This window comes from Cygnus atratus, chromosome 14, assembly GCF_013377495.2.
Source record: "Cygnus atratus isolate AKBS03 ecotype Queensland, Australia chromosome 14, CAtr_DNAZoo_HiC_assembly, whole genome shotgun sequence".
Lineage (NCBI taxonomy): Eukaryota > Metazoa > Chordata > Aves > Anseriformes > Anatidae > Cygnus > Cygnus atratus.
Genome location: NC_066375.1, coordinates 12,778,903 through 12,803,771, shown reverse-complemented (window position 1 = coordinate 12,803,771; position 24,869 = coordinate 12,778,903). Strand labels below are relative to the sequence as shown.

At 55.2% G+C, this 24,869-nt stretch overlaps 1 protein-coding gene across 1 annotated transcript in view; it reads right to left on the bottom strand.

Annotated features, from left to right (window-relative positions):
- Positions 1-255: 255 nt before the first annotated feature.
- The window catches only part of PCDH1 (protocadherin 1), a 44,312-nt gene continuing 19,698 nt past the window's right edge, over positions 256-24,869 (bottom strand). The window contains exons 4-5 of the mRNA XM_035562960.1: positions 21,463-21,682; positions 256-641 (exon numbers count right to left, since the gene is read on the bottom strand). Coding sequence (XP_035418853.1) covers positions 256-641; positions 21,463-21,682 — 606 coding nt within the window. The remainder of the gene's footprint in view (positions 642-21,462; positions 21,683-24,869) is intronic.

Genomic DNA, 24,869 nt, shown 5'->3' with positions numbered 1-24,869 from the left:
AGGCATGCACCCGCAAGTGCTCAGAAATCGGGTTTTGGATGCCTTCACCCCTCCCACCCGCCCCGGAAAATGGGTTATAAAGGCGCTCCTTCCATCCCTGCCTTGCCCTGCCCTGCTGTCCTCACAGCCCCTGGGCACCTCAACCACCACCCGGAGGAGACCCGGCCACAGGAGCCTGTAAAGCATCGAAGTTTCAAATGTTCCTCTGGACGCTGGCCTCAGAAGCACGTCTGCTCCCGGCCCCTCGGGCCAGCCTCACAGGTATATCTCCCTCTTGGTGGTCTGGGACGAGGGGGTGGTGGCTGGCTGGAAGTCCGAGGTCTGGGTGAGAGGAATTTCCTCCATGGGAGAGTCCTTGCAGGGCTCATGGCTACTATTGGAGAAGGCACTGTACGTGGGGAGCAGGCGGAGGTTGGCCATTTTGGTGCTGCGCTCTTCTGAGAGTCTGGGGCTGCCATTCCCGACTTGCTCTTGACTCCCTCTGTCTTGGTAAGGCACAAAAGTGGAGAGTTTGAGGGCGTTCTTGGGCCTGCGGCTGGGGGAGGATTGGCCGGGCATCCAGCAGGTGTCGGAGTGGCCGAACTCCGTGCACTCCCGGGTACAGGTCCCAGTCATGGCTACATCGGGCAGAGGCCGGAGATCTGCAAGAAGCAAGGGAGAGCATTGTTAGGCACGGCCGGGACCCGCCGGGTCGGTGGGGTGAGGCTGGAGGTCCCCCCGGCACCCATGGGGTGACCAAGAGGGCCGGGCTCCCAGGCCAGAGAGGGACCCCGCGACCCCTTGGGAGGAGGAGCAGGGCTGGGAGGCCTCTGCCCTCCTGCAGCGGGGGGACGGGGACGGACAGACACGCGGCCACCCAGGGAATGGAGGCAGAGCTGGGTGGGGAGCCCAAGGCTCCTGGCAGCCGATGCCTCCTGCCAAGCTCAGCCCAGCTCCCCATGGACAATAAATCCCTGCAGTGGGTGCGGGTGGGACAACGGTGAGACAGAGCTCCCTGCGCCCACCCTAGGGCCCAGGAATCCCCCTGGTCCCGCACCCTTGGACACCCCAAAAGCTTCATCATGCATGGACAGGAGTCCTCAGGGAACTGCCCCAAACACAGCCAGGCTTTTCACTGCCTTGAGGTACAGCCAGGTCTCCTGAGCACCAGCCATGGGCCATCCTGCCCTGCTTGCCACCGGCCAGCCTAAGTACCAATTGGAGGTTCCTCCCCGAAACCAGCCAGAGGTCCTCAGACCTCTCCTGGTCTCCCAGAGTCTGAGAACATGGCGAAGCACACCTGGGCGAGCCCACGGCCACCCTAGAGTGGCTGGACGTTTCTGATACCCGTGGATCCCTGTCCCAGGTGTGTCCAAACTTCTCTGTGCCAAGCACCTGCCCGTGAGAGCGCTGGATATCTGAGGGCATCATAGCTCCCTGCTTGCTGGAAAGTGGCCACCAGCTGCACCGCGTCGTGGGCTGGTGTCCTCAGGCACCGGCCACTCTCCGTCCCAGACATTTCGAGGCCTTTCTGTGCCCTGGCCATGTGTCCTGGCCACAGGGAGTGCCCTTCACAGGTCTGCAGAGGCCCCAGTGTGGCATTTCCAGGCGGAGGTGAGTGACCCTTCAGGAGCCATCCCGGACACAAGCCATCCCTTGCCATCAGCCCCCTCAGGGCACCACACAACCCCCCCTCTGCCACCGCCAGGACACTTCACTGCCACAGGCGCCTGCTGGCCGCTCAAGGATGGTGCCGATGCTGGGACAGAAGGGCAGGCTGCTCAGGACCCCTGGTCCTGGGAGGGAGCAAACCAGAGCCCTTTGTAGCGTGCTGAGGCTCTGTCCCTGCAGCACGTCCCTCCTGTCACCAGCTTGGGGCTCGAGGACACGTGTGTCCCCAAGTCACCCTGCACAGCCTTCACACACAGGCACCGCCGTGGTTGCAACGAGGTCGCTGCAGGAGAAGGCTCTGTACAATGCTGGGAACGGTTGGAAAGGGTCAGAAGTGAGAGCTAAAGGGACAGGCATGGACGAGGGGGCACGGTTAGCAGTGAACCAGTGTGGGAACGTATCTTGCCCTAAAACAACCCCCACTGCATCCCAAATTGTCCCGTCCGCTGGCGCACGTGTTAGCTGTGATATCCTGGCAGACGCCACAAGGACATACCTCCGTGCAGACCCCCTTCACAGCCTGCTCCGCTCGGGGGACTCTAATGAGGAGCAGAAAAAGGACGAGAGGGTCACATCAGTGCACAGCCCAGCCTCCACCAGCCCTCCCCGTTGCATTGCACCAAGCCCCAAAATGTCCTCTCGGTACCCACTGCCTCCAAGGAGTCCCTTGGCCTCTCCTGGCCCCGCTCCAGCCTCCTCCAGGCTGCTTGGCCACCGCTGCCAAGCTCTCACTGGTTTCTCCAGCCTCACCCTAGCCTCTCAGCTGGCCCTTGCAGGGCTCACAGAGCCTGTGGCCACCCGGCTCGTGGTGGCCCAAGCCCTGCAGGCAGATGTGCGCACAGGCACACTGCTACGACCCAACTGGACGTGCTTCCGTGGGCGCTCAGGTGGGCACACGCAGAGGAACCCGCGCGCAGGGGACAGCCATGCTCATGCTGCAGGGTGCAACAGCAGGGGACCAAGCATCACAGGGACCAAGGTGCCCCCACATGCCACCGTGAGAGCTCAGCTTGCCAGCACAGGGCTTTGGGATCATTCTCAGGGCCATGGACGAACTGTCCTACCCTGAGCACGTGCAGAGTTGCCTCATTTATTTTTCTGAGCCACAGGTAGAGAGAAACACTCAAAGCCAGACGTGGGTCACCTCAGTTTTCACCTCTCAGGACTAACAGGATGCTCTGGTAGCCGCTGGCCACGTTGTGTTGCCTTTCGCTTCTGTTCAAGAAGCAACGTCTCCGTCTCCTGTCATCTCCTTTCCCAACGCAAAATTTGGACAGCTGGTCATCATTTCCACATCCAGAAAGCCTGGGTGCTGCTCACTCATGCAATGGGGAGTCCTGGGTGCCCCCACTTCCTGCTCCGAGGGAAGGTGCTCTGCCGAGGGCAGGGCTGAAATAAAGCCACCTCTCCAGGGAACAAAGCTATGGAGATTTCCTTGCGCCAATAGCAGCTGAGAAATCGCAGGGTCAAGCAGGAACTCGGTGTTCAGGGTCTTTTATTCTGCTTTTCCCATTGTCTGTTTCTGGCACGAAAGCCGTTTTCCAGCGTTGTCTCTTGCAGTGAGATGCTGGCACCCGCGCTCTCCGCTAAAGGAGCGCATTATGTGCCGCGAGCACAACCAGCTCCGCTTCCAGAGCCCGGGAACGGGGCAGGGTGCAATTCCTGAATAGCCCCAATTTACAGCAAACACGACCCCACGGCCTAATTCTCAGCACATGCCGGTGGGCTGGAGTTCAATGTGCCGCCACAGGCAAGCACAAATCTTTGGGGGTAAGCGCCGGTGGGAATCCTGCCCACAAAGGGCCGATTCTGGGTGCGAGGTCCATGCAGACGCTGTTTCCCAGAGCTTTGCCTGTTCACTGCACGCCAGAGGGGTCAGCCCATCCTGTTATCAGCATCTCCGTGCCAGAAGGCTGAACGTCCCTGCCCCGAGGGATGCGTGCTTGTTTGGGCATCTGCAGCCCACTGGTTCCCCCCTTTCTATTGCTTGGCTCTCTCCGGTTGCCTGGGGGCTGCTCGGCCTCATTGCATAGGAATGAGCCGGGGCAGTAAAAGTCGCATCCCTTTGAACTTTTCAGATGAAAAGGGGGCTTTATGGGACATGCATTCAGAGATGCTCTGGGTCTGGCCCTGGCTGGAGGAGGGGAAGCTCCCTGAGCAGCAGCCCTGTTCTCCCCCCTCTTCTCCCGGCATCCAGGGCACCTCTGCTCTTTTGGAAGGAGTCTTGTGCCGGGCGGTCTCCTTAGAGGCACATATTGGTGCCGCTGCTAATTATCTCTCTATATCCCACTTGCAAGGGCTCCTCTAGTAGTGTTATTGCTCTTCATGGGAGATTTCAACAGTGCACTTGAGTGCCATTAGACAGGAGACAAAAGCAGGCAGCATCACTCAGCAGGCACTTCCATCTCCTGCAGTAGATGGGCTGGGGCTCCCTCGCCCACTACAAGCCAGGTATCTTCAAGCACAGGCTGACAGCCAGCCCGGACCACAGCTTTTTGCCACCATCTCCAATGTGCACGCTCTGGTTTGGTTCTTCCACTCGTGTCAGACATCATCAGTACCATAAGCACGGTGCTCAGGGCTGGGGGAGCGGGGATGCTGCAGCACACAGGGACAGGTATTTAGGGGCGAGGGGATGCAGAGGAGCAGCTCTGGGAAGGAGGAACATGGGGCTGGGGGTGTGAGACAGCAGGGCACAGCAGAGGATGCAGAGAAGCCCAGGAGGGGCAAGAGGGAAGCAGAGCATGCGAGGAGGGAGCGGGGAGGCTCAGGGCTACGGGGAGATTGGGAGAGCAGCTGGGAGGCAAAGCAGGACGCATTCCTGAAGTGTTAGATTGGAAAGACTCGTCTTCCCTACCTGACGGCATGGAGAACATCAGACCCTAACTTCAACCAGCCCCCCCCGCTCAGAACCCAACAGCACTGCTCTTCTCCCAGGCCATCCCACCTGGGATGGGGAAGCCAGGAATTGCTCTCCAAACTGCTGGCTTTTGGCCGAGGCAGGACACTGCTCCTAGCATGGGCTGCTTCACCAACTCCGCTCCCTGGTGTGGACATCTGGCAACACCACTCCTCCTGCACCGAGCCCTCGGGGCTCTGCAGAGCATTGCTGGGACGTCCCTTATGGTGGTGACCTTCCATGGCACCCTGTCCCAGCAGGACCGTCCTCCCTGCCCGTGTCCCTGCCATGGAAACAGCTCCTCCCTGGTGTTGCTCTCTCCCACAGCTCCCTACAGCACACCTCCCTCAAATTGGTGCCATTCCCCAGCTCCACCCTAGCTCACTGGGGCCATTCCTGAACCATCACTCCCTCCATGTCCCACCCCCAAAGCTCTTGCACCTACAGACACCAGCACCTGCAGGCTTCCCCCAGCAGGCCCCATTCCCCCGCACGCTCCCGCTGCCAGGTACCATTCTCCTGCTCTCCCCAGGCACCACTCCCCTACAAGAGCCTACCTCCAGGCAGCACTCCCCTGCCGCGTTCCCCCCTACAGGTGCCATCCCCTCTCCGTGCCGCTCCCGGCGAGCACCGTTCCCCCACAGCGCTGATGCCTACAGGTACCGGTCCCCCGCGGTGCCACCACGTCCCCCAGGTGCCACGTTTCACAGCGCTGTTCCCTCCAGATACCTCTCCCCCTGCCGTGCCGCTTGCTCCAGGCACCACTGCTGCATGGGCTGCTCCGTCACAGTGCAGCCGGTTGGGTAGCACGCCCCAAAATCCTGGTTTTGTATGCTGCAGCCCCAGTGCTCTCCATGTCTTCACACCCCGGTCCTGCAGGGATGCGTCCCCTGCACCATCCCTCCCCTCGACGCACCCTCCTCCGTGCCTTTCTCCCGCACCTCTGGCAGCAGGAGATGCTCAACAGCCCGTCCCCTGCTCGTCCCCTGACTTGGCGTGAGCTTTCTTTGGTGCGCAGGAGCTCAGGGGCTCTGCCCCAGTGCCCCTTCCCCTTCAGAGAGCTTTTGGGAGGGGGGAGCCGTGCTGCAGGTGGCTGCGGAGCCCCGCGCTGCTTTGCAGAGCCCCGACACCAGGTCCTCCCCTTCAAGGCCCCCCAGACGAGGTGGGCACGACAAGTGGATGCTCGCCTTCTGGACACGGGGGGACCGGAGCACCAAGCTCACCTCCTGCAGTCCCCCACCAACCCGCTCTGGTCCCTGATTCCCACGCTGCACGTGGCCACCAGCACAAGCCCTCTACCTCCAGAGCAGCACCAGCGTGACACCAATTTCTCTTTCCAGGCCTTGGGGAAGGCGGCTGGACCGATGCCCATTTCCAGAGCGATGCTCCAGAGATCAATGAGCAGAGAAATATCAGAAGCTGAGCGCACAAGCGGCGCGCTCCCCGCCGTCCACGTCAGTCCCTATTTTTCCTAGAATGAGCTCATGCCATCCCCACAACACCCGGGCAGACGGTTTGCAGGACCACTCCTCGCACTACAACACCCAGACAGACGGCTTCGGGGACCAATTCTAGCACGACAACACCCAGGCAGATGGCTTTCCAAACTTAACGCCGTCGTGACAGCGCGCAGACAGATGGCTGCCGGTGTCTGGGCGCGACCCTACAGTGCCCATCAAGGTGGTTACTGCAGCTCCACGCCACACCTACAGATCTTGGGCCATGGTGAGCATCACCAGAGCTCGCAATAAATACTGAGAAAGATCCGGCTCTGATGTCAGCACGCAGGTGGATCTCTACTGGGCGCCAAAGTCAACAGATACAGCGCACGCAGCCTTCTCCCCCAGACCCGGCAGCAGCGAGCAGCGCTCCCCTAACGCTGAACGACGGTGTCTAAACACCAGTGCAGACAGCTCGCTCCAAAGTTAATGGCCTGTCAGCCCCCAGATGCACACACAGATCAAACCATGGCCCCTGGAGTATATTACAGCAGCATATACTAACTGCAGCACCGAAGCAAACAACTTCCCAGATCCTGCCAAGGGTATCACAGCAGAACCAGCGTGTAATTAATGGGGACAGATGCACCCACCAGCCTCAGCATCACCGGCACAGGCAGCGTAACGCTAAAACGCTTTGTCACAGGCCTCGGCAGTGAGGGCCCGAGCCCAGGCTCCCAGGGGACATCTTCCACCTCCTTCCCTTGCTGCTGGGGCTGGAGGGGCCACGTCCCCACCGCCGCTGCACCTGCAGCCCGCGGGTGGCTGTGACGCACCAGCATCCCGCAGCCATCGCCGCAGCAATGGGATGCGGGTCGCACCGCTGGCACCGGGAGCATCCAGACCGAAGGCTCTGGGTTCTGATCATGCTCCTGAGGCTCAGAGGAAGACCTCCAAAATCACCGGCCCCCCAACTTCACCGCAATCCCTGCAGTACTCAGGGAAGCAAATCCCATCCCCTGTAACAGATTCTGCACTTGTGGTGCTGCCTGGATGATCTCCTACCCTGGCACCACGGGGCTTCAACCTTCTCTGGGCTATAAAAAGCAGAATTATTACATTAAATTACAGAATAATTACATTAAGAACTACCTTAATAGGATTAGGGGGTTCAAAGGTTAGGAAATGCCAAAATTAGGATTGTCCCTGCAGTCTTAATTCATTTCTTGAAAGTCTGCTTCGCGAGGCAGACCAGAGGCACTGTCTGGTGGAAAATATTTTCCCTGGGGTCCTTTGGGGCTGCAGGGGAAAGGACAGGAAAACCTGGGAGATGCACTGGGCTTTTTGGGGAGGGGCAAGAGCCTTTGCCAGTAAGACTCCACCCCACGGGCTGTGGAAACCGGAGAAGGCACAATGAAAGGGTCAGGAAATCACAGCAAATTGCATCTTCAAAGCTTGGGGCTGGGGGGCAGCGGGATTCTTTTACTATGGAGTAAGCCCAGCCATTTCCTTTCCTATCTCCTTTTGGAAGCAAGATATCTGGGCAGGTTTCAACAACACTTTTCAAAATACTTGGTAAGCCACAGACATCCACCATGAAAAACCATTTCCTTGTCATTCAGGTTTGCCAAAACTCCAAACAACGTAAAGAGTCCAATAATGGGCATTACTGGGCACCCCTCCTCACCTGTGCTCTATCAAACAGAGTGACAAGTCTCCCTCTGAGATGAAACCCCACTGCCTATAATGCCCAAACACTGTCCTCTGGACAGCCAGGAACTCCTCACGACTCCTACAAAAGACAGACCTTCAACAAAAGACCACCCGGAAGGTTGGGCAGCCACGCAGCAACCCAACCAAACCGTGCCGTACCCAAATCACCTTCCTGGTCTCATCGTTCGCCCCTGCAGTACCCAAGGGAGCACCAGCCCCTGTGACACCTTCTGGAGCACACAGAGGTCTGGACAAGGAGCTCGCAGCTGGTTCCTCAGCCACTCTTCCCCTTCTGCCTTTTGCATCGTCCTCTCTAGCTGGAGCTAATGATGGTTATGTAAATCCACACAGGAACAACACCTGCCGTCCCCAGGGGCTGTCAGCTCATGCATGCCTCGTGTGCGCATTCCTGCTGCCCAAATACCGACACAAATGCCGCATGCACATTCCCACCTCGCCTTTGCCAACGCCTCCTGCGCACAGGATTCTTCCCAGATGCTCCCCAGCCTGTGTCCGTGGGGATGACCTGTCCCCCTGTCCCACCAGGGCTCTCTGGGGACGCATGGAAGCATGGCCCAGGGGCTCCAGCTGATGGGACAAGGTGACCAGAAGGAGCCAGGCCACCACGAGCTCCAGCTACCTGCTGCCCTACAGCCGAGGAGCCCTTCGCTGGCCCTCTGAAGCAATGCGCTCTGCAGCCCCGTGTCTGGGTGAACAGCAGCAGAGCAGAGGCTATGTTGTTGTAGCACCAGGCCCCGGCAAGCTCCCGGTCCTTATTATTATGGGTTGCTGACATCTCCCCACATACAGCAGTCCTCTTACCCCATCTCCTTCCTCCCCTCCCAGAGCTCCCACAGACCTCTCCCATGGCTCCTGCGGCAGGATCGTGCCCCGCACCCCTGCCACTGTCCCCAGGAGGGGACGAGCGCAGCATGGCAGCCCCAGGCCACCCACCAGGCACAGGATGTGTTAAAGCAGCAAATGCTTCAGACAGAAGGAACCTGGCCGGCTAATCCCAGAGCTTTACTTTGCCTGTGAAAGGCGGAGGTCTAATCCTGCTGCTGTGGCACGGCGTGGGGGACACACAGGGGTCCCCCCCAGCTCCCATGGGAACTGCAGCATCCCACCCCTGGGGCCAGCCTTGGCACCCTCCTGCCACTGCAGCCAGCCTCCCTCTAAGGGTTAACTCTCCTCATCGGAGCTTCTGTGAGCTAATTAGAAAGAGCCCAGGCAAGTGCGGTGGCAGACACCGCTGCACTTATCTCCCCACTTCCGGGGCTCTGCCCTTATCATTTAATTAAAGCTGCAGCCGTGCTTCCCTTCCTGGCAGCAGCTCATCAGGGAGCGCACTGGAGCTTGCGGCAGCCTCGGTGGGAAGCGGGAGAAGGGCAGGAGACATGCCCTGGGAACGCCAAAAAAAGGGAGAAGCCGACAGAAGGGCAGTCCCTTTGGGCAAGCCGCTCTCAGCCCCACTCCATGCAAGCAGCAGCCCATGCCATGCAGCACCAGCCCCCCAGAAAAAAACTGTGACCCCCCCCCCCCACGTGCTGCTTGAAGGCTGCACCAGGGCGTGTGGGCGCAGCTATGCGGGGGGTTGGTGCTGGCATCCCTTCGGTGCAAACCTCAGCCTTTTGGGGTAAACAACCCCCAGCCGATGCTGACAGCTTCTCTGCCAAATTCCACACCTCTCTTCCAAAGCATAGTTAAGCTAATGTGTCTTGAAAGGAAATTTTTATAACCAGTTTGTTAGCACGGCTGAGACAGCATGTCTTGTTCTCAGAAAACAGCTGGAATGCCTTAGCTAAAACTTAAGAAAGAAAGAAAAAGAAATCAACCTGAGGGAAACCCAGCATGGAAAATTTAAGCTTTAGTGTTGGAAATCTGCTGAAGTGATAAGCAATTGGAAATAAGTCTGTACAATGTAAAATGTCAGGCAGCCCGGGGCTGTGCGGTCTATATAATGATCCCCACCGCAGGTTGTGAGTGGAGACGCGGGCGCGCGCCCGGCACACTCCGAGGGGAGGAAGGGGGTGACCGTGCCGTGCTCCTTCCACCGCTGCTCGCCTCCTGGCTCCTCGGCCCTCCCAGCCCCCTAAGCGTATGAGTGAGAATTAATACAGGAAAAAAAAAAAAAAAAAAAGTCTTTTTGCAGTGGGTTTTGGACCTCACCTAGAGGCTGGCGTTGGACAGCCGCACGCCAGCCCAGGAGGTGACCGCGAGGTGCACCAGGACGTGGGACACCACGCCGGCTTTACGAGCGCTCAGCGCTTGCTCCTCGGTGGCTGCCTTTCATTGTATGCTTGTATTGCGGCTCTTGTGTCAAGGAGAAAAGAACTGGCATACGTGTGTCTGCCTTTGAACAAAACCATTGTTAAGCTCCATCAACAATTTAATAATCTTTCACTAGCAGGACAATGAATCAGGGGAAATTGTTCTTGCAGGGGGGCCAGGAGCCGTGGAGCAAAGCGCTGCTCAAGGCCTTTGAAGTCACATAGGTGTTTAAGTGACAAAAGAAATCACAACTTTATGAAAAGGGCTGGCCTCAGCCGGGGGGGGGCTGCAGACAAAGGAACCCCAGAGCACAAGGGGGAGACGCAGAGCAGGGGGAGGAGGAGAAGCCGCCCCTGGAAGGGGCTCAAGCCTAAACCCCAATGAAGCTTGGAGAGGAATCAGCAGCATGGATTTGTGTGCTGGTGCTTTGTTTCCTTTCCAGGGTCTTTCCTGGGATGCTTAAGAGCAAAGAGAGCACAGGCTCCTGTTGTTTCACCTTTTTTGCAGTCTGCCTGTAACAGCCTGCTGGTTGCCTGCACAGTATCGCAGACCCCGAGGAGGGAGAAATGCAGAGAGCAGGTCCCCGCAGGGCTCCAGCAGCGAGCAGTGGGCATTTGGAGGGCCAAGGAATGGGCACCAGACCCAGCCTGATGCTCTTGTGCACCACAGGGTGTGGGCACCCAGCACCACGTCCAGCCTGAGAGCCCAACGCAGGTGAAATGCGGCATGCACCAGTTTGGGTGAGCATTAAGGCAGGGACATGGCCCTGAAGCTGAGACCCCGCACAAGGCTTCAGCTAGGGGCTATCACAGCGAAAATGAGAAAGGGTTTGGAACGAGGAGACGAGGGGGTAGGGCGTGCTCAACCACAAATAGCCCTCCCTGAAAACACAGCCAAGAAACCACGAGGAACACCCCGGCACCAGAGGAGGGTGTCAGGCTGCCAGCTGCTGGAAGGTGAGGAGCAGCCCCTGGGGGAGAGCACGAACCAGGCACTGAGGCCGGCTGAAAACGCACGTCCTTCGCTCCCCAACAGCCACGCGCTCACAGGTTGGAAGTCCGCAGTGGACGGTAAATGGTAAAGATTTTTGTGGCTGGCACACGGCAGAAGCAGCGCGCACACTGGCCAAACCCTCCCGCAGTGCAGCCAAAATTCCTGCCAAGGAATCAGCCCAGGTGGTTAACGATTCTGAATTAAACGGCTTGCCATCATGCTGGCATGATTCCCCACGGAGGCACGGGGAGCTTTGCAGCTGATGGCCGTGACTGGGGAGATCTCATCTCCTGGAAAAATAGGAGGCGTCAACGCCACTGCAGCTTGCTAAAGGTGAGCAAGCACGGGAGGACATCAGCTCATCTCCGAAAACGGGGAGGTTTAGGAATGGGAAAAAGAGCAGACTGCGGTTTGTTTGGGGGAAGAAAAAAAACATTCATCAGCCTTCATCTGACACTGATGGAAACTGCTCTGCCCTACGCTTGCTGTTAGGATGGCAGAAAGTCAGCCTCATGGGAGAGCGGGAAGGGGAAGGGCAATCTCCTCTCTGAGGGGGAATGCCAGCCTTCCCACCCCTGGGTGCTGCAGCTTGCTGGCTGCGGGTCGGACACCACAAAGCCTGCACCCTTGTAAGGAGGGCTGCCAGACACTGAATGAATAACACATGCTTAACGAAGGAGCAAGGATTACACCTAGCAAGGCCTAAGGGACACATCCTCATCTCACACTTCAGGCACGCTGGCCGAAGGGATTTGCCAGCTCCAACACCCCCAATGCACAGCACAAGGGAACAGCAGGACTATCAGGAGGAGATTTTGATTTCATGGTCCACCAGAGATGGATGAGAACTTCCCGAATGGGTCCAAGGGCAAGATTTGTTCAGGTTATTTTTCAAAGAGGAGAAGATAATAGCAGCAGCTCTTACAGTTCAGTAAAAAAAATCAGTGTGTAGCACTGAGCAAAGCAGCAGCGAACCTGTTGGAAAGAGCAGCCCCGACCTGGCCAGGTAGAGAGCTCAAAAGCATCTGCAATTTGAGATGTATAAGATCAGCAATTGACCCTCAGGAAGAAGCTATTAATCATCATTAAGGAGGTTTATGTGCCAAGTGACCGAGAGGCAAGCCGTCCCGAGTCTCATGACGTGGGTTAGCAGAGAGGGAAAACAGGGCTGGGAGAACAAAAAAGCAAAATGCATACGGGCAGCAGGGTTTGCCTGCAGAAGTGCCGTGGAGAAGAGCCCAAAGGCGGGCAAGCGAGGGAAACAATGGGGGGAACAATACTGGCAAAGCAGCTTTGTCTTCGGGAAAGTGAGATATTTGCTTTCGCTCACTGATGTATCTGCATCTCTGTGGGTGCCCCTTCCTGAGTGTGTAATGAGCAGCAAGACGCTAGATGTGGAATACACAATTTCTTTTGCTTTTATTCATTTTCCTTCTAGATAATAATAAGTCTTGCTTTTGTCAAGATCCCTGTTGTCTGGGTAATTTCATCTAGAGATCCTCTAGGAATAGAGATCTCCATATCCCTCAAAGTTTAATATCTTGGTTTTAGCTGGCATATTTTCAAGCAATAACTTATACCGCTGAAGAAAAAAAAAGTTGACTTATGTTTAATTGGTGTTATACTAATTACTAGCAAAATACATCAGGCAAATACCATGTCTACTCACTCTCTGTCATTTTACATTCCCTACTCCATCTTCTCTTTCCTCAGCAGCTATAAAACAACACAACATGCTGTTCTGACGCATCCCTGAGCAAAGATCAGACCCTAACCCTCTCCCTGCTCTCGCTGCCTCCTCGCTTGTTCACTTCCGATCAAGGGCATTTTAAAACAGACACAGTCACATAACCGATGGAGAACTGCTGCTGTCGTGCGCCCGTGCCCATGCAGCTCCAGCATCCTGCTTTTCTCTCCCATCCCATTCCCCAGCCTCCCCCCTGCAGAGGGACGACGGCCATCCACAAAAGACCATTTTGCTTTTTACAACCTGAATAAGTAAATGGCTGCAGCCAGCCTGAACCAGAGGCACACATACGTGCCAGCTGAGCTGCTTTATTCCTGACTCGTAGCACTTTTGCTGGCTCACCCGCTGCAGGCTATCTGGGAAGCCCCATGCCCGCAGCCCCACGATCCCCAGGCACAGCAAACACGCACAGGCAGCGAAACAAGCAGAGCACACAAGGGGCTGCAGGTGCTTGCAGGAGCTCGTTGTGCTGCTCAGAGCAGGCAGGGGGGATGGAGAGGGAGCCCAGACACAGAGCTGACCGCTCAGCGGCCACATGGGCCCCGGCCCCGAGCAGGCTGCAGGGCTGCATCAGCTCACATGAAATGAGCCCTAGATCCTGCCGGGGAGCCTTGGCTTCCTTAGAGGAAAGGCAAACGCAGGGGCCGATACGGTTAGATAACCTCTGAGTCAAAGCAGCCTATCCTTGGTAGCTCTCGCCAGATGCCATGACTAATGTTAGATTTATGGAGTGTCCTCTCTGCAAGTAAAGCAAAGAGCTAGCGTTACAACCACTTAATGGAGGTGACTTCAAATCAGGATGGATGAGAGCTTGTGGGAAGGAGACAGGAAGAGAGATTCATTGATAGTGAGAGCACAAAGGATAAAATCCTGGGGAAGAGCGAACAACTGAGACTGACATTTGACCTGTCTCAATAGCAAAGCTCACGTTGATTTCACTGGGGACAGGAATGAATCCTTTATCCTCTATCTCACGCCGACAAGAGGGATTTTCCATTTGAGGGATCTACAGCTGACCGATCCTTCAAACTCAGGCACATGCTATTTTTATGAGAAAAAAAATGCAGTGTGAAGTCCTCAAGAAGCTCAAATAGGAGAGTTCATAAGCTTCTCGGGCATTAAGTTTAAATCCCACACTAATGCAGGTCCCTCTACATGGGAGGAGGTGCTGGCAGGCAGGCAGGCTTATAGAGATGCTCAGGTGCATTCGGAGAAAGATAAAGGGGAAATAACCGAGTTAGATCATAGAGGAGCTGGAAATGGCATGTCAAATTACTTCAAAAGGAGCTTTCTAAGGGAGCAGCTCTTTGAAAACAACAAATAGTCTGGGACTGCTGAGGGATCCTAGTTGTCTACTGCTTTTACTCTCCGTTGCTTATTCTGGTTTAGACATATTCTAAATCTGAGCTCCGACCTCACCCGGCTGCTCATCGCCCCTCTGCAGAAGCCCTGCTTCCTGCAAGTTCAGCTCCCAGAGGAGCCCCACAGTAGCCACAACAGCAGAAAGGAATCCAGCAGGACACCAACCTGCTCCGCTCCCCCATCCAGTTTGCCATGCAGCCAGCCGGACAGCCGTGCTAGCACAACACAGCACAGGGACAGGCATGGGCAAAATGCAACAGAGGAGGGGAGCTGCCTGTTCTGGCACCCTTGCTAACAAAACAGACAGGGTTCTGGCTGTGGTGAGCAGGTTTGGCAACCAAAACGCACCTAACTCAGGTGCTGGCTGCCTCTCCATCTCCTGTAGATGTCACATGGACCATCTGCAACTGCTCCAGAGCACCTGTCTGAACAAGTACAGGACAATAGGTCTCAAGCCCTGTTCAAATGCATATTTCAAAGTGTTACAGAAAACGCAAACAAGGAGCCTGAAGGAGCTTCATCCAACCTTTCATTCTCAGCAATGTCCTCTCTGGAGGAGCAACACGCTGGAAAAGAAGAAGGGACGGGACCCATGCTCTTGTCCCTGCTGTAGACTTGATTCTAAGCTTCTTCCAATAACAAAGCTAAATGACCTGGCCCCAAACCCGCAAATAGTTTGGGGATGACAACCTATTATTTGGCAAATAGACTTGGTACTGAAGAAAGGGTGCTTAGATATGGTGCAGATAAGAATAGCTGCTGATGACTGGTACACTTTGGCATTTGCAGCCATCGCCAGGCAATAGCAAAGAACCTAACCCCTGCGTGGGCTGAGTGGCTGTAACCTACACCTCCCCTTGCAGCTGACACTGTGCAGGTGAAGAGTTCCCCATTTTAATGCCAGAGAGCTGCCAGAGCATGTGCCTAGACAGGTGAGAGCTGGGAGCCAGCCCCACTGGGATGCCTTGATGGAGGAAAGCATTCCTGCCCCGGAGCAGGGACGTGGCATCGCCTGGTGGGCTGGGAAATCCTCCCTTGTCTGGGACAGCAGGAATCTTCTCCCCTGCATAAGCTCATTTATAGGTCCTAGATAACAACTGTCTCCTCTCATCTGTTTGCAGTAGGCTCCTCTCTGAAAAGTCTCAGCAATCGCTGTGGAGCTGACCGAGCCTGGTGGCTCCAAAACTGCTCTTCCCTGTTCATTTGTTTTGGTTTAATAAGGTAAAATTTTGAAGTGCTTCCAAATGGAAGAAGGAATAGATGTAAGAAAAATGATGGGACTTGCTCCACCTGGTTAAGTTCAGAGCAGGAAGAATGCAAAGGACATAAGAGAAGGGAGATGACATTTTCCATCGTCCTCCCACAGAGAGCACAAGGGAATGGAAGATGCCAAAGCCCAGCGCAGGGCTGGAAAGAATAGCAGAAATCTCAGGAATCCCATTCTAAATGCAGGAGACACACACACAGCCACAGGGACTGATATATTCTCCAAGAGAAGGCACCTTCCTACTGAAATATGAAGCTTTTGTCTCTGGGGCACTGACTCAGAGCAACTGTCCTGCCCAGATTTTTCATAAGCTGCAGCCACAGTTCAGGGACAGAAAGGTTGAAAAAAGTCATCAGAATCCAGCAGGGAAATTTGGCTCCTTCAAATAACCCCTCTGGAGATGTCCAGGATCTGCCAAGGATCTTTGGAGAACTTCAGGACAATCTTACATGTGCATTACCACATAATCCTGTGAGACAAAAGAGAATGTCAAATAAATTATTAAAGCTATTTTGGACAGCCTCTGAAGCAAGTGGCATCCTCCTCAGAAGGTCTTGAGAGGATTAAAGGCACTCTCTGTAGCTGGTAGCAATGTATTTGTTATTGAGTCGGGGGAAGAAAAAACAGCTGTACCGTTCCCCCTGGGATCCTCAGTACAATTAAGGAAGGTGACACGGGTGGCGTGGCATGCCACGGCTGCTCTGACCTGAATGACTCTTTCGTAAGAGCCGCTTTACCCAGACAAAGGTGCTGGAAAGTACGGAAAAGAAGAAATAGGGTGAGAACGAGTTTGAAATAATAGCTCAGACAGAAATGGCATGTTGAAACCAGGATGATGTAATCCATGACCATTAGCCATCTCTCAGATTGTCTCTCACGATAAGAATCTTTTCCCACACCACTCTTAAGGAGCTATTAGGAAAATCAGACGCTATCTTTTGGGATGAACCAACATTAGGTGAAGAAAGCAGAGAAGCTCATGATTTCTTGTAAAGAAGTGCAGGTGTCTGCAGACCTGAGGACCACTGAGAAACCCAGATCTAATTTGTAGAAGCAGACGAGATGTGGAAGATGGTCATAGGGAGCCCTTTGTAACACATACCCTAAACAAACAAGAGCAAGGCTTGGAAACCACTCGTAACAGTGTAACACCTACAATGGGCAGCTCCAACCCTGATGTCACTGAGTGCTAAAAAGCAGGAGACTACAGATTGGTAAGACGTAAATCTCAAGAAATCTCAGCTACAGAGTCCAAGCACCAGCCAGACCCAAGCCAGTGGTCAGAGGTGACCTTGTGGTCCCCAGCAGAGGGGACACAGGCATGCAGTGCCAGCCAGAGACCATGTTTCTTCGCTCTACAGACAGCAGCATTGACCCTGTCCCACCCACATCCAACGAGGTAAGACCTCTTCCGCTACAGAAGGGTCTCGGTGCCCCACATGTCCTAGCCAGGCTCACTGGTGCTTGGCTGGGAGCAGCACAGAGCCAGCTAGAATCCCACAGCTGAGCAGGGAGCCCAGTCAAAAGCATTCCTCGGCGCTCTGCAACAAAGCAGAAATGCTGCAGGGTACGGCTGAAAAAAAATCCGCAGACTGAACATGTGCTTGGAACACTTTCTGCGAGACAAAAGGGACATTTAAAGATAATGCAAAAAAGAAGAATAGGTTTTAAGATCTAGAGACTTCATTCTGGCAGATCTGTGTTGGAGGAGACAAAGTAATTTTTTTTGTCCCATCTGCTGGCTGGAAGGAACAGAACAACAATAATAGCAAGGCACTTAAAGAGAAGCTCATGACCAGGCTGAAACTAAGCAGAAGATGGGGAAAAGCAGCTGCCCAATTCTGCAAAAAACATCTCAGCACCACGAGCATGGGGAGGGCTCTCCTGAGCCACCCGTGCTCCCCCAGGGCAGATGGGGCACACGCAGCCCAGCACCACCAGAAGCAGCTCAGTTTGTGCTCAAAGGCAAGAGGATAAATGCCAGCAGCCACGTTACGTCTGCGCCCAGTGGTGCTACAGGTGGTGCTGGGAAGCTGTGGGCCATCATCTGGCTGCATCCACACCGATAAGAGGTTGTTAGCAAATGGGAGGTCATGCAGAGACAGAAATTATATGATGGAAAGGAAGACATGAGCTACAATCAGACGTGTAGCAAAGGGGAGCAGGAGGAAAAATCTCCCCAGGCTGCCTGGAAGGGCTGCCAGCAAGCAGCACATACATCCAAGCCCTGCCAGATGTTGCTGCTGCCCAGGAATGGGGCTGCAGGGCCACAGTGGCATCGCGAGCAGATGGCCGTGGCTGGGAAGAACCAGAGGAAGGGTGGGAGGAAAGGAAGAGGGACCCAGCTGCCAAAACGTCTTGCCTTGGCTCTGCTCGCAGGAAGAGACTTCACTCAGCTCGAGTGTATCAAAAAGAACTTTAGATGTTGACTTGCTTGCACGTGATCCACAAGCATGCATGAAGTGAGACATCTTCTGATACTGTCAGGTTCAATGGATAGAAATGGAAGCTAGAGCCGCTCAAGTGGAATTTTAAGTACAGGCTTGTGAAACTGGGGGCAGAGAGGACCCGCAGCTGGAATAGCTCACCGGGGCTCTCACACGTTCACCACCAGCCTGCTGTCACAGCCGGATCTGTTCAAAGCAGCGCTCCCACTCAGCCACGGCACGCTGCCAAAGTCACAGGGTCAAACTGCATGACCTGCATCACAGGAGTTGGACGAGCTGCTCCTCCTGCCTTTGCCATCAACCCACCAATCGTTCTCAAAAGAAAGAAATCCAGACCTAAAGGGTCTTATTAAGCCCAGCAGCCAAGCCCTGGGAATGGTGTTTTGATTCACTCACTCGGGCTGAGCTGAGGTGCCTTCAGAGCAGGGCCGAGCATGCAGCCCAAGCAAACCTCCCAGGAAACGCAGATTATCATTTTGTGCGTCATCCCCCACCCATAGTGGAGTTTCCTCCCCGGAAGGGGAGCTGTGAGGATCAGCTCGTTAACATCTGTGAAGTACAGATACTACTGCACTAAGTGCATTGCAAAAGCTCGTGGGATGATTGATAATTACAGATTCAGTGCGGGGTTGTAATGGCATGCATTAATAGTGGCATGGGGTCCCCACTTTAAATAACGGGGATAAAACAAATTCAACATTTCCCCTGTTTTGTGAGCTAGAGAACACGACTCAGGAATGCTTCAACCACTATATTGTCATCTCAGGAACCTCCGCACCACACAATGGAGAGAAACAGCCTTCAGGTAACATCTAACAGCTTTCATGTAATGCTTCCTAAACTGCAGTTTGGTCCTGCAGTCTTACCAAGTGCACACCACAGGAGAGAGGAACGAGTGCAACACCTGCATCATCCAGTCTCCGCGTGTGCTACGATGGGGCAGATTCTTTGTGGCACAGAATCATTCCCAGGCTCCTTATCAAAGGCTCCCTTTTAGCCAGACAGCAGGAGTAGCTGTCTTTAGGGAAGGCAGCTGGTAGCCAAGTGGGAGACCAAGCCCAGCATCCTCACAGTAGTGGGCAACAGAGTGGCAAAATGCAGGGGAGGAAGCAGTGGGCAGCTAGATAAAATAGCAGGGATGACAAATGCCAGTGATGACTGGGGAGCTGGCACGTCAGTGCCAAGATACTGGAGAAGTCTCCATCAGTAACATCATAATTCCTCCTGAAAAGGACCTGGCTCAGCCCCTGCAATACAGCATTTTACTGCAGTCTGCAGAGTAAAAGGTGTCCAAAAAAGGAGGACACTGATTTGTGTGTTAATCAAGTGAAGAACCATCTACAAAGAAGAGGCATGGATCTGTCTTCCAGTTGAAGAGCTATAAATAGCCTTGCATACTTGCTTATCAGATTGGTTCGGCTGCAGGGATAATCTCCTGGAGAAAGCAATGGAAGCCCTGTTATGTTGGATATTTATAACTAGATGAAAGCCTAGAAAATGCACAGTCGTGTCAGTCTTGAGCTCGTGCCGCGAGATAGGGTGTGTGGGATCCAATTAGTCTCTTCGGTTTAATATAAGGTCAAGAGCAGCTTAGTCTCCTCAGCGCCACGAGAACAGGGCCTTGCCCCCCCGGTGGGGCTGCTGCTGCTCGAGTGGCTCCAGGAGCACAGTGGGATTCTCCCCATGGGACCACGATGGTCCCACACCATTGCTGCTGGGGGGCAAGGCCTAACCCTTGGCAAAGGAGACACATCCCATGTCGCAGCAAGGTCTGAGGCTGGCTATGGGAAACACAGACCCAACAAACCAACACAACGGGTACCTCATGATGGCCAAACGGCACAGCCCAGCGCCAGGCTCCCCTCACAGCCCTGACCCCAGCCACTCGCAGTCATTGAACTGCCTCTGCCAGATTATCTGCAGTGCACCAGGACTACAGGGTTAATCCCCAGAGATGTGCCCTGCCACGGCCTCTGCATGGAGCTGGGTTTGTGGAGGGCAGGACGGCTGCCACGTGCAGGGAGCAGAACAGGTTGGGGGCGTCCCTAGGAGCCTGTGCACACCTCTGTCCTGCCTGGCTTTGTTTGTGGTGGGGTGTGGTGACTCCTGTCCTCTGAACACCCACAGGTCTGTTATCCCCATGCTATCCCCTCAGGGAGGCACCGAACACTGCAGTAACTACAGACTGCCCACCCTCCGTCTTCTGCCACAGCCCCTCCAGGTTCTCCTCTCTCACCTTGCGCCTCCCTCATCTTCTCCGGGTCACCCTTCGCCTTCAAAAGCTCCAGCCTTCCTCTCCCAGCCCCACAGCCACCACCACTCCTCCTACACCCATCAGGGCAGCCACCTGCAGCTCTCTGCATGCCTGCCTTCAGCCTCCCACATGCACATGGCTGGTGCCCAAGGACATCTGAGGAGCCCGCTACCACTGTCCTGCAGCAGGGTTCCAGGAAAGTCTCCACATTGCTCTTCCCAGCAGACTGGCTGGTAATTTAGGGAAGAAAGGGGTCTGTAATACACTCCTAGACAGGAGGGTGCCTCATATTGCTGGAGCAATGCACGGATTTGGGAGTCCTGCCAGACCTGGCACCATCTTGCATTGCTTCAGCAATCACAGCACAGGAATTCCAGCATTCCCCCAGGAATGCACCTGGGGAGAAGTGGCAGATGCTCTGCTAGACCTTCAGAACCACAAATTGCTCTGGGCACATCACATTCCTTAGGAAAGGGACCCAGCAGATTTCCAGCTCTGAGACCATCTGAACACACTCCCAGCCCTGTCCCAAAGTCAAGGATACTCCCAGAAGTAGGAGACTTTGGGAAGACCCTTCACACTACCTCTCCTTCCCCTCCCAGGGGTTCCTTTGAAATTGCCAGCTCCACTGCAAGCTCCCCCTCAGTACAAGAGCACAGAAGGCAGCAGGTACAGGAAAGTAGATGTTATGTGCACAGCCAGAGCCAAGTCCAAGGAAGCAACCAACTTAAGCTGGCCAGAGAAGATAGCTCAGGGAGTGGGCTGGTTGTGGGTAGCCAGACAGGCAGCACAGAGGCAGCACAAGGAGCAGAACCAGGGGCAAAGCTGTGCCAGAGCAGGGGAAAGCCGGCTGTCCCACCGTGAGGCTGCTGGCACTGCCAGGGGGTTCTCAGCTGCAGAGGGACTCAAGCCAGAGGGGACCCGAAGGCTTCCAGAGACAGGACTTGTCACCCTCGGCTCTTCCACCCCTGCTCTTGGATCCTTCACTCCATGCATTCCCTACACCGCTGAACCTCCTCTCCCTCTGCTCCCTGGGGTCTTGGAGCTGCAGGGCTTCCCCTGCCCTCTGCTGTGCCGTGGGAGCTGGCACCCACAGGACCCCGGCTGCAACCTCACCACTGGCTGGGCTACAGCCTTCTCGCTGCCATCTCAGAGCAGCCTTCTGGGACCCCTCTCTCTACGTTGTGCCAAGCCCTTGCCCCCCTTCATCTCCTGGCCTCCTCCCAGACCTCCTTGCCCTCACCCCTCTCCCCACCCCACCGCATCCTTGCTGCTCCCTTGCTTTCAGCCTCGCCTCTGCTCCAGCCCCCCAGCCCCACCAGACTGCACAAGGCGAGCCTGTCCTGACCCGGGCCTCGAGGCGTTAAGGCCGAAGGAGGTCCCCAGGAAGGGTGCAGAGCCGCATGCCGCCAGCACCTACCATTCTCGGGGTGTTCCATCTCCCCGATGCTGCCGTCGGGCGTGGTGCGCTCATAGTGGTCCTCGGGCAGGGCCAGCGGCCCGATGCGGGGTCCCGACGATGATTTGCTGCTCGGGGTCTCCGACTCCTCCAGCCCGCTGTCGTAGTAGCTGTGCTGGGAGGGGTCCTGCAGGTCCTGGGCCTGGCTGGCCGCAGAGAACGTCACTCGGCGATGAGGTAACTGGAAGAAGAGATAAGCCCATGTGTCAGCCAGGCAGCAAGCGATGATACAGGGCAGGGGGTCAGCAGTTCTGACCCCAAAATGGAGGCAGAGCTCCTGGCAGCAGCAGGGAGCAGCACCAGCCCCCTGCCAGGGCTGCAGGCTCCATCCCAGCTGGGAGCACCCCCTGCGTGCCTTAGCCCAGCAGCTCCTCCAGCCCCAGCCTCCGTTGCCACCCGCAGAGGACATGAAGTCCCCAGGCATGCTCAGGGCAGGCTCCCCAGTGGCACTGGGCCTCGGGTGGTGGGCTGGCCCCCACCCCACCCTCATCAGGTGCCCCCACCTTGCCTGCAGACCTCCCACACACCCTTGATGCTCTTGGAGACCCACCTCTGCCGAGAGCCTCTCTAATGGGATCAGTGCTCAGCACAAGGCCTCCGGTGACACTCGCCTCACCTTCCAGCCTCTGACCCAGCCTCTGCCATCTCTCATTGCAACAGACTCTCCATCAAGGGTCACAATCGCTTCTTTTGTCTGCTCGTTAAAGATTTCAAAGCCCTACTTCACGCTTGCTCTCCCCAGCCTTGCCTCATGCTAGGGAGGAGCTCATCGCAAACAGCCATTAAGCTGCATCATCAGCCTCCTCAAATCCTTCCAGAAAATCCCTCTTTGTCATGATTACCGAAGAGCAGAAAGGGTAGCTCGAGTTCACAGGGCAAAAGCAAGATGATGAGAACACAAACACCGAGAGAGAATGACACACAAAATCAACATGGGAAGGAGCTGCTCGACGGGACCAGAACGTGGTGGGGAGGCAGAGGAGCCAACACGCTGAAAGACAGCACGATTTAGGCTAAATACCTTTTCTGCTGCAGCCTTTACTAAGATCGAGTGGCAATCAGGCATCCCACACAGCTAGCACCAACGAGGAAGGGGAAAAAATCAAACCTAACCAAGGGAAGGAACACACAGGGAGCATTTAAATGAGCTAGCTGCTTTTAGGTTGGTTGGGCCTGATTAAATTCACCCCAGGTGCTTAGAGACCTGATTTAAGTAACTTCAGAGCTGTTAGGGCTTTTTTTCTCTCTCTCTTTTTTTTATTTTTTTATTTTTTTCCTAAGAATTTGTAGAAAATGAGGGAGGCTCCAGAAGAGTGGAAGAGAGCTAAAATAGCACCTGTCTATAAAGATGAGAAAAAAGAAGAGCTGGAGAATTATAAAACAGTTAGCTTAATTTCAGTTCCTGGAAAAATACTGAAACAGATAAAAGAACTCTTTGTAAGTACCTACAAGATAACAAGGAAATGAGTAACAGCCACTGTAGGTTTGTCACAAACAAACATGTCAAGGCATTGAACTTCTTCCTTTGAAAAGACATCAGGCCTCGTGGATGGAGGAGGAGCAGTAAATGTTATGTCTTGGCTTTAGGAAGTTTTCTGACACTATTTTAGATGATATTCTCATAAGTAATGCAGGAAAATAGTGTAGGTGCAGCATAGTACTTCTCTGCTTCGGTAATATAGTGCATTTCGCTGCAGGGTGGATGCAAAGCATTTAGAAAGTCGTATTCAGAAAGTAATTACTGAAGACAGGTCTTTCAGCTGGGACGATGTATCAAATGAAATTCTTCGGGTTGTGTCCCGAGTCCATTGCTAGCCTGTATTTTCATTAACTGCTCGGATGACAGATGTGGAATATATCTGTCACATTTGCACACTTGGGAAAAATAATCACCACAGAAGCAGCAGGCTAGCTGAAGGATTGGGGGTTACAGCAGATCATGGGTCGACGATCCATCAGCAGCATCAAAGCCTCACAAAAAATGTGTCTATATCAGGATGCACAAGCAGGATGTTTGTCTTGAGGTCACCCAGGGACCTGTCTGCGCTGCTGGGCTCCAGCGGGGCTGCAGCAGTAGTGCCTTTGGGACACCGCGCTCAAGGCCGCGTGTGCCAGTGAGGTGAAGAGGCACAGGGACAGGAACGAGAAGAGTCCCAATAAGCCAGGGAAGGCTGAGGGAAGGAGGCTGGGGAGGAGGAAGCTGAAGGGGCCCAAAGGCAGCAGCTGTGGGGCTCATACAGCCTTCTGCACAGGGTGGACTGCTGCTTTCGACTGCATGTAAGCAAGGCGGAGCGGCCTGCACCTGCAGCGAGGGAGGCCAGGGCTCCCCACGACAGGACTGCCCTGGGAGGTGTTGACAAGTGCTGCCCAAGCAGACGGTGTCACCCTTCCCGAGTGGGATTGAGTTCCCCCGAGGAGGTCTCCGTGTGCTGCTCAGGAGCCGAGCTCATCACACACAGCTCTCAAGGCCCACCGAAGCTTTCCAGGCCGTGCCCGGCCGTGCTGCCCCACCGCTCCCTCCTCCAACCCCACTGCCCATCTGGGAGCCTTCATGCTGGCACCATGACCCCCCCCGCCCAGTTCAAACCCTCCACTCTCACTGTGCCATAGAGCCCCAGACAAACCACGAGGGCTCCGTGGGGTGTGTGCAGTAAAGCAAACACCTTGTGGAGCCCTGGCCCCTGTAGGCCTCCTTCTGAGGGGCATGGCTTCTACCTGCAGGACACCTCTTGCGGAGGCCAGATCCTGCCTGGAGGCCCTGCACGGGCTCTGCTCCTCGCTGCGGGGCCGAGCCGGCGTGGCACGGCCGGGCTCAGGGCCCCACCATGCTGTGACCAGTGCGCTTCCACAATAATAGCAGCTTGTGTCTGGCTGAATCTCTCTGCCCGGAGAGCCTTGTTCTGGAGTCGCAGAAAGACACTGGCTCCATTTGTCTGGCACGGGCTTGCAGAAATTGGGTTTTGTCTGACCCTTCTCTGCGAGGTTAAAGAGCCTTTCAGCCAGCAGTGCTTTCCACACAAGAAGCTGCTTGTGCAGGGCAACCAAGGCACCCCTCGATCTTCTGCTGTGAAGTTAAACAAACCGTCTTCCATAAGCCTCAACCTGCAAGGCAGTTTTTGAGCCAGTAAGTCCGTTTTGTGGCCCTCATCCTGGCTTGCCCTCCATTCCTCATTGGGGTGATCCCTGTAACAGGGAGCCCACCTTACCAGGGCTTTCCCTCTGCTCCCACCTCTCGGTTTCTTCCCCCGAGGGCAACGTTAGCCCTTTGGTCCATGCTGAGCTCCTCGTGCTGTGTGACCCTTAATTCATTTTAGAGCTGGTGCTTTCCAGGGTACGCAGCAGCATTCCCTATTTCTCAACATACAGCT